The sequence below is a fragment of the Carex rostrata genome, chromosome 2 (genome assembly GCF_964058835.1).
Source record: "Carex rostrata chromosome 2, lpCarRost1.2, whole genome shotgun sequence".
In the NCBI taxonomy this organism is placed as follows: Eukaryota; Viridiplantae; Streptophyta; class Magnoliopsida; order Poales; family Cyperaceae; genus Carex; species Carex rostrata.
In genome coordinates, this window is record NC_135919.1 from 6,533,355 (window position 1) to 6,543,315 (window position 9,961).

The following is a 9,961-nucleotide window of genomic DNA, read 5'->3' on the forward strand; positions in this document are numbered from 1 at the left end:
ACTTCCTTAGCCGCTTAATCTTGCCGAACACCGGTTTCTTAGCACGGATTAAGCTTACCTCCTTTAGCCTCCTTTTGCCCGGATCTTAATCCGCTGCCCATTCCTTTAGACACCTTCCCCCTCCTTTAGCTTTCTTAATCCGTTACCCCTTCTTTTAGCTTACCGAACACCAATTCCTTAAGCTTCTTTAGAACTTAATCCTACGACTACGAGGTAAAGTTGAAAGAAAGGAAAAAGATACTGAGTAGTGAGTACGGAGTTTTAGATGAAATTATAATTTTATCAAGTTTTGAGAAAAAAAAAAAAAAAAAAAGGAAAAAGGAGGAAACTTATATGAGCTTGGAAGTTAGAAGCAGCACCGGAAAGGGAATAGGGATTCGAAAGGAAAGGAAAGGTTAAAGAAAGGCAGCCGTTAAAAAGGCAAACAAAGCACCCTATATATCTCCTGTTCTGCCCTTAACGGCGAACTCACTACTCCGTTAGGACCTACTACTCAGTGAATCATTTAGCTCACATGATATGTTTACTCCAGTTTCATCTAATTCTTAGCCATGAGCCCATGATACACATTTCTGTAAGATAGCCCCACAGACCTGGTTCGGAGATCCGAATGCAGGAAGGACGCTTGGGTTGGGCTGGGTACGTCATGAACCAGGACCGTCCCAACTATTTCTACTTGTTTCTGTCCTCTCCAGTTCAGAAACTACCTTCAAATTCTAGCCTTAACCGACTTTTGGGTCCCACTTTTCAGAGAGAGGACACTTTACTGGAGAGCAACTGCACATTACAACAGAGAGGCAACTAGAGAAATCTCGACGACATAATCGCGTACACGTTGAACAAAGTAATGTTATCATGACACATGGGACCCACAATCTTAATACTTTGTAACTACTGTACTCCTCGTCCATTTAGCCATCCGTGATTATCTCGCTAATTCTTTCAACCCTACCCGCCCCGTTTCTCCTCCGTGTGCACCATGTATGTAACAACCCTTTTCTCTTCATCTCTCTCCCATATTAGACCACGCGAGAGGGAAAGAAAGAGAAAGAGAGAGAAAGAAAGAAAACAAAAGCTGTAAAAAGAAAAAAACGAATATAAATAAATAAAAAATATAAACAACAAAACAAATCTCATCACACCACCCATAAAAACAAAACAAAAGAAACCCCCCCCTCTCTCTCTCTCTATTTCTCATCTTCTCTCCGCTCTCTATTCTTCTCACACCGGCGATCCGTACGAGGGATCCGCTGCCACGGTTCCAATTCCCCGATCGCGCCGCCGCCTTATTGGATGCTGCATCTGATTGATCAGATCCGATTTGGGAATAAATAGATCGATTTTTTAATTTTTTTCATTTGTGCAAGGAGACGAGATGCCCGGCATCTGGTCGAGGCATCGTGATGAGATCACAATCGATCGTCTACAAAAGGTACACGTTATCGGTTCTTTTCTATTTAGATCCAATTTTTTAGAATTTTCTTTTTTAATCTTATACATCGCTATACTTTTTGTCCAAGTTAGATTGAATTTTCTTGTTCGTTTTTCATCTTTGTCACGTTTAGATGGGATTCGTAAGAGTTAAAATAATCTTTTTGTATGCACTTATATTTGCTGCGCGATTATTTATTGATAAAACAGCATTGGATGCAGAATTGAAGGTTATAATTTGGCATATATTACTGGATTAGAATTGGATTGATAGGTTCATGCCTTTGTGATGATAGGGCTTTTTATAGCTTGTAAGATGGAAATTCATGATTAAGAAAATTACTGCGACATGTTCTTAGTTTTGTGAATGATAAGTTGTGAATGCATATTGAAAATGATTCAGGAATAAGAGAAATAGTCGGATTAGTCTTGAATTTGATTGATTCATAAGCTGTATTTTCTATGTGCTTTTTAATATATTTGTTTGTTTTTTCAGTTTAGATAAGTCAGTGCAACTTGGCTTATCTTTATCCTCGATTTGACATTAATATTTATTCTAAGTAGGAGAAGTGCTTTTATTTCTGTTACTTTTAGCTGGTAAAGTAAACAGAATTTACAATGGAAAAAAGTATCTGTACATTCGATTACAGCATCTTTTCTCCCATTGTAACGGTCGCCGGGCATATCTATGTTGTCTTATGATGCTTTCTTGCTGTAAACCTTGAAAGAAAAACAAGGGTCGCAAGGAATTCATTTGTTTAAAATTTTATCCAAATTAGGGTGCCATGGGCATTTCTTCACCTCAAGAAGTTTATTTTGTAACTGCCTTATCAGAAATTAATGTCATATATATTATTAATGATGATAGGATACCAGGATGAAAAAATTGATTATATTACAAATGTTTCTTTAATAAACATTCCTCTCATTTGGTCTGCTTAAGAAACTAGAGAGCAGGATCTTAATCATACATGCCTCTTTTCATAGGACAAAATGTACTGTGTTTCCTTCAATAATAGTCAATGATTGCTAACTTCTGCTGAATTTACCATTTTGCAGTTCTGGGGAGAGTTGCCAATTCAGGCAAGGCGTAGCTTGTTGCGAATTGATAAGCAAGCCCTTTTTGAGCAAGCAAGAAAGAACCTTTACTGCTCAAGGTGCAATGGATTACTTCTTGAGAGCTTCACCCAGATCGTAATGTATGGTAAGTCTCTGCAACAGCACCATGAGGGTAGCTTGGGGAATACTCTTGATCTAGAGGATGAGGAGGCACAAGATCCTGCTGTGCACCCATGGGGAGGCCTTGCTGCTACCAAAGATGGATTGTTAACACTTTTAGAGTGCTTTATGAATTCTCGGTCTCTTAGACCTCTCCAGAATGTAAGTCACTCTGTTTAGACTTGATAGGAGAATACATATAAACTTTGAACAAATTTTCCATTTCAAGTCACTGTAGAGTGTTTTCTTAATGAACAGTATCTTAAGCTTATTTGAAACAAGATCTTAACTGGTTACATGTATACTTATTTTGAACTTCTTTTATACATTCACCCTTTGTCAGGTTACTTTAATATGTGACTTTTAGTTGCCAAGTTTATCCTTTGTTTTAATACATGATGACTTTTGCCTCGCAGTTTGCCTTGCCCAGTAAATCAAACTTGAAACTTCTGTAATAGTTCTTATATTGTTTTCCCAAATGTTCTCGTCTTATTGAAGTTATCTTCTTGAAAATGAGATTTCTTCGAGTCAAGCTCTTTTTGGTTTGAAATCTGAATTTGAGCCCTCGTGGTTAGACATCGAATATGATTTCTTGTAAGCTGAAACCACTCATCCGTTAGTTTAGTCTCCTAAAATATGCACAACTTGTAGCTTTTTAAAAATTGATACATTTTTAGTTAATTAATGATCATTTCTACAGGTGTTTGACAGTGCACGTGCAAGGGAGCGGGAGAGGGAGATGTTATACCCTGATGCATGTGGAGGGGAGGGGAGGGGTTGGATAAGTCAAGGTGGAGGTGGCAGTCTTGGTGGCTATGGCCGTGGACATGGTACCCGTGAGACATGTGCCCTGCACACAGCCAGACTGTCATGTGACACACTGATGGATTTCTGGTCAGCTCTAGGGGATGAGACTAGGGCTTCTCTATTACAGATGAAAGAGGAGGATTTCATCGAACGCCTAATGTATAGGTGACCAATGCTTTGTTACAATTAAAACAATTTCTTGTGTTTTCAAGCACCGGAGATATAAGAAACTAAATTTGCACTATTATTTACCCAAGGAATATGGTATATGCTATTGTAAAAATGGTAATGGATGGCTGCAAAGTGCAGAGGACAAAGAAAATAAGGACATGCATTGTGAGAGAGGTGTACTCCATCGAAGGAAGGAGGAGAGTTAATGAAAGTGAGAAAGGCATTGATGGGAACAAGCAATGCATTTCTATTGCCTTTTTTAGCAATTCTTAACTAGTCCTTTCCAAGTCTCTCTGCAATTCTCTTCTAATGCTTTCTGCATTTATCAGGTTTGATAGCAAGAGATTTTGTAGAGATTGCAGAAGAAACGTAATCCGAGAATTTAAAGAGCTAAAGGAGCTAAAGCGTATGCGAAAGGAACCACGCTGTACGAGCTGGTTTTGTGGCCCTGATACTGCTTTTCATTATGAGGTTTTCTTTTTCTCCATCTGAACCCATGTTCTTTTTGGAGCTTAATTCTATTTTCGACTAAAAACAGAACAAACTATTTGAAAAAGCTGAAAATCAGCCTAATAATGTAAAATTATTGTTTTGTGTCAGGTGTCAGATGACTGCGTGCAGGCGGACTGGCATGAGTTGTTCTCGGACGGGAAGTACCACCACTTTGATTGGGCTGTGGGAACGAGTGAAGGAAAGGGCGACATACTGGATTACCAGGATGTAGGCATGAACAGGAAGGTCCTACATACTGGTCTTGACCTGACTAGCATCAGCACGTGCTACATTTCCTTGCGAGCTTGCAGATTGGATGGCCGTATCACCGAGTTGTGTGTCAAAGCACATGCCTTGAAGGGGCAGTTGTGTGTGCATCGGAGGCTCATTGTCGGGGATGGGTTTGTGAGCATCACCAAGGGAGAGAGCATGCGGCAGTTTTTTGAACATGCCGAGGAAGCTGAGGAAGAAGATGTAAGTCACAGATTTCAACCTATTTTTGAAACATAACGGTTGGCTGAATCCAGTGGCCATTGTTTCTATTTTGGTCTCATCTAGAAGTTGTTGTTTATTTCTCTATTTATTTTGTTTATAGATGATTTTTTTTTTTGGATTACTCAAGGTTTGTAGTATGTTATAAACAAGTTTGAGTAAAACCTTGCAATTTAATCAAATGAACTGAATATGTCAAGCTTGGATTAGTCAAGGGTTTGTTAATTCCTGTTTCAATTTGAGTGAAATTGAAACCCTTGATGCATGCAAATGCATCACCAGTACCCATACACATTGAGGTATTTATGATGTGAAATGCGCAACACAAACCAAATAACATTGATTCTGACATTTGCTAATTCTTTCCTTCATTTATTTTATAAATTTTTAACAGGAAGAGGATGCAATGGAGAGGGATGGGAGTGACATGGATGGGGATGGGTCCCATCCTCAGAAGCATGCCAAAAGCCCTGAGCTTGCACGAGAGTTCCTTTTGGATGCCGCTACTGTCATTTTTAAAGAACAGGTTTAAATTGTGTCCAGATTTTCTTTCAGTTTATATCAATAAAAAGAAATTGCATATGCAGCAGCTTGCTTGGCTCTGTTCTAGATGGCAGTGCTAGGATTTAGCCTTTTTTCCTGGAAAAAAACCTTGGTTAAATTTCAACTTTAGCAGAAGGGTTCAGGAAGTTGTATAACCAGCACATGCCATTAGTGTTTCTTTCATGTGTTTTTTTTGTGATCAAAATTCTTTAATTAAGTCTTATCTCATCAAGATTGTCTCTTTAAAAAAAACAAATTTTGATTTTTCTACTTTTGTTACAAGTGAAGATCCACTTGAATAAAGAACAATGACTGTTGTAATTACGATAATCTTGTAGCACCGATGATTTCATTTAAGGCATTTTGTAGCACCACAATTTTCTGTGGTATTAATTTTAAATAATTTTGTTTTCCTCAGGTAGAGAAGGCATTCAGGGAAGGTACTGCCCGGCAAAATGCGCACAGTGTTTTTGTCTCTCTGGCTTTGAAGTTACTTGAGGACTGTGTCCACGTAGCTTGCAAAGAAATCATCACATTAGAAAAGCAGGTATTGAAATGTGTGCTTAATCTCTGTTGCTCCTCTCTTGAGTCTGCTGAAATCATAATGAAGAAATTAAAAAGAAAAATGCATGAGGTACAATCCGTATATCTGAGTATCCTATTTACCATATAGAATTTAGGTGGCTGTAATGGCCTTTGGAACCTAACTTTTTGGAGAATCTTAAGCATTAGTCATTTCATTTAATTAGTCTCTAATAGCTACTCCAGCCAAATGCACTCAACAGAAATAAAAGACAAATTACCAATATTTCTAATGATATGGCTTTTCTCAATCACTTGTAGACAAAGCTTCTAGAAGAAGAGGAGAAAGAGAAGCGTGAGGAGGAGGAGCGCAAGGAGAGACGTCGGAACAAAGAGAGAGAAAAGAAGCTGAGGAGGAAAGAGAGGCTGAAAGGAAAAGAAAGCCGTGATAAGGAAGCTGAAGTTGAAGTAGAATCAGAATCAAACCTCCTAGAGTCGAAATCTCCATGTGATGAAGAAGTCTCTCCAGAGTCACAGAAACACTACAAATTCATCGAATCAACAGAAGAATCTGAATCGCCTCTGGAATGCTCTGAAATTGTACCCCATTCCACTGATACACAAGGGGAAGAAGGGGAGTCTAGCAGGGATCACTCTGAGTACCACCATTGTCAAATGGATGCCAATGAGTCATTCATTCTAGAACAATCTAAATCGACCCGTAGGCGACTCAAATACATCAATGACCACCCAGGGAATAAAAATGCAGTGTCTAAGAAGAGTAACAGAATCTCTGACTTGCCATACCGATCAAGGGGTCGGTATGATTACCACTCGTGCGGTTGTGGGGATCGCGGGCAGGATGGGGCATACCACCAACAGTTATACAAGCCGAGACAGCCGTACTATCGAAGTGTTAAGTTTAGCCTTAGTGGGTACGTGTCTGACAGTTTTCCTTTGCAGAAAGGTAGTGGTGTTGGTACTGGGGGTGTGAGTAAAAAGGATCCAACTCTGAAGCAAGTATGGGAACCAATGGATTCAAGAAAGAAGATTCATACTACCAATACTACTAATAGTACTACAAACAACAAGGATTCCAATGCTGATTTACCTGTCAAGGCTGATTGTGGTAGTAGTAATGAGCACAAACAGGGTGAAAATGGAGGGGAATTTGAGGACATGAACCACAGAGAAGGTTGCAATTTGGAACACCAGGAAAGGCAGGACATGTGTACCAGGTACAATACCTCTAGTGGGTCACCTGTTAACCATAGCCACGATTTGGATAATTGTTCATCATGCCCAAGTGAAGGTGACTCGAGCATCAGCTCATCGAGTGGTCCCCACCACGAGTCATCTTCTTCCACATCAGATTCAGAGGATGCAAGCCAACAATCTGATGGCAGGGATAACTCCACATGTACTAGTGAAAAGAATGATAGCATTTTTCCTAAAGAGCTGCCCAAAGAATTAGGATCACAGTTACCTTCAAAAATAGACAGCCCCGGAAAATGTGGTGTTCTTATGTCACCCCCAGAGAGAGAAAATGGTACTGGTTTGCGGGTAAGTCAAGTGACAAAGGATGGTGAAAATGAGACTAAGCATGTACACATGAGAAATGGTGTATCGCCTGCACACACACAGCCTGTTCACGGGCCTGCTTTCTATCCGTCAGTTGGTATAGGGTATCATAACCAGCCTGTAACAAATTCTTGGGCAGGTCCCACGAATGGATATCCATTCTCTCAGCCAGGTCACTACTCATACCCTAATCATCACTTGGGGTATGGTATTCCGATGCAGTATGCGGCTCCAGTGGTACATCCTTTTCCTACAGCACACTCTTTTGGGTTGAACCAGCAAGCACCAGTGTACAAACAATATGGGGCTAGAGACAATACAATGGTGAACCGTCCAGGTTTGGGCCCTTCAGGTGCAGATCCAGTAGGGAATAGGCGGGTTTTGCCGCCTCAAAATTCAAACCTGGAAAGGCGAGTTGTTACTCCTATGTCCCAGGTGTCCATGAAACCTAACAGCAAATTAATGAAAAATAATGATGAAGAGAAATGTCAAAATGAGGAGCCCTCACATTTTTCTCTCTTCCACTTTGGTGGCCCCATGGGATGCCGGGACCAGCTAAAGTTGAATGATGGAAAGAAAGGGGGCCTCCAGTGTGCGAGAGAGGATAGTGATGTGAAGGAATACAACTTGTTTTCTTCAAAAGGAGGATCATTCTCTTTTTTCTAAAGGCTACAGGGTTGATTCCTGCTTTTTTCCTCTTGGAAAAAGAAGCAAAGGATTATATGAACGATTGCAAAATTTTAGTATTATGCTTTGATTGGTTGCCGTGTCCCTTGGTTTGTGCTTTTAATCTCTTCGGATTGTGTAAAAGATAGAGAATGATATAGCTTGTCTTTACTTCTCCCTCTCAAATAAATTTTGCTCATTTTCAACAAAGTTTTTTACCTCTACTGTGCTAAACAATTGTCATGAAGTGTAGTTTTTCCTTATTTTGGTGTGATGTTACACTCATTGTGCTGTAAATCAAGTCAAAATTGTTTCATGTCATAAAACGCAAAAATCTAACATTTCTTGTTTAATGCGACCTAATCTGTTGTTCATTTTTATTTTCTTATAAAAGACCCAGAGACCAAAGTAGTCAAATGTTTTATTCTAATGTGTGACGTATAGTACTTGAGTAGACAATTGCTAAAACCCGAACGGGTATGACCCGTTTTACCCGACCCGTACCCGTGCCCGGGTATAGGCGGGTAAACGGGTACGGGTTTGAGACGGACCGGACTCAAGGATTCGGAAAAAAAATCCGCCCAATCCGTACCCGTCTTACCCGTATCCGAAACCCGCCTACCCGCACCCGTTTTACCCGTACCCGCACCAGTTTACCCGACCAACTTTACCCGTTTACCCGTGTACCTTTACCCGTTTTTTTTAAATTCAAAATTCAAAATTATTTTGCCGCCAAAAAAAATAGTATTAAAAACAGAAAAAAAATATTAAAAAACGAAAAAAACGAAAAAAAAAAAAAAAATACCCGTACCCTACCCGACTACCCGTACCCGTTACCCGTACCCGTTACCCGAGACGGGCACGGGTTTGAAACAGGTAGGGTACACTCTTTTAAAAACCTACCCGACCTACCCGTACCCGTCTACCCGACTACCCGTCCTACCCGTACCCGTCCTACCCGTACCCGCCCTACCCGACTACCCGACCCGGGTATACCCGAGGTACCCGTACCCTACCCGTTAGCAAACCACTATACTTGAGAAAGGTTGTTAACGATCCGACCTTAACATAAGCACATAACATTAGCAAATTCAAATTTTGAGAAGATTACCCTCGACTTCTGATAATATATTTTTAACAATTATTAATTTTAATAATCTGTATAATATTTATTTACATATTGGGATCTATTTAGAGCATCAACTTACTATTTTGTGCAAGGTTCTAAATAGCGTTTATCGCATCATAGCGGGAAGCCTACAAAAAAAACTATATCGAATAGTATCGCTATAACAAAAGTTATGCTACATAGCGTTTTCTTATTTTTATAAAAATTGTATCATATATTTGTACTAAATATCAACATTATCTAAGTCTCATAGAACAATAAATAATATCAAATTGATTAAAAAATTATAATATTTATATTAAAACAATACAAAGTCCAAATTGCGACTCAAAATATCCATAGTTAATACTAATGTCATAAACTATCAATCTTTTTCTATTCAAAATATATTCAGCATCATGACATAATCTATCTTTTTTCTATTTAAATTTCAAAATAACCTAGACATCATGACATAATTAACTATGACATAATTAACTATCTTAATATATTCAAAATATTCAAACTACTGTATAGTAAGTATCATTTTGTTACTTCAAGAAATATCTTAATATATTCAATATAAACCTTTATTTAAAACCCATATAAATTGAAAAAAAAAACTCATGTTGTATAGCTCATTGTAGCTTCCTTATTTTGATTTCGTTTGATGGATCTCTTATTAAATATTTAATAGTTTAATATAAAGCTTAGTACGTCAATTGCAAAAAAAAAATTACAGTTAAAATTTAATCCGAGTTTTTATTTAAAGCTCATATAAATTGAAAAAAAATAGCAAATGTTGCATAGCGGGCGCTATTTGCGCTACACGCTATGCGCTATAGCGTCCGTAGCTCAAATAGCGCGTTATTATGCCATAGCTTAGCGTTTAGGGTCCAAAAACGCTATAGCACCACTGTAGCGCGCTAA

The 9,961-nt window shown here is 38.8% G+C and overlaps 1 protein-coding gene across 1 annotated transcript; it reads left to right on the plus strand.

The window, feature by feature from the left end:
* The first annotated feature begins 970 nt into the window (after window positions 1-970).
* LOC144571724 (uncharacterized) lies at window positions 971-8,133 on the plus strand. Its single transcript, XM_078321096.1, has 8 exons — window positions 971-1,432; window positions 2,491-2,811; window positions 3,350-3,621; window positions 3,957-4,098; window positions 4,228-4,593; window positions 5,006-5,137; window positions 5,573-5,701; window positions 5,998-8,133. Exons 1-8 carry the CDS (start codon window positions 1,376-1,378, stop codon window positions 7,921-7,923), a joined length of 3,345 nt encoding a protein of 1,114 aa, XP_078177222.1. The 5' UTR covers window positions 971-1,375; the 3' UTR covers window positions 7,924-8,133.
* The last annotated feature ends 1,828 nt before the right edge of the window (window positions 8,134-9,961 follow it).

Coding starts and splice junctions, on each gene's coding strand:
- LOC144571724 (XM_078321096.1), top strand. CDS start 1,376: ATGCCCGGCATCTGGTCGAGGCATCGTGATGAGATCACAATCGATCGT. Junction 1,433..2,490: donor CAATCGATCGTCTACAAAAG/GTACACGTTATC, acceptor ACCATTTTGCAG/TTCTGGGGAGAGTTGCCAAT. Junction 2,812..3,349: donor CTCTTAGACCTCTCCAGAAT/GTAAGTCACTCT, acceptor TCATTTCTACAG/GTGTTTGACAGTGCACGTGC.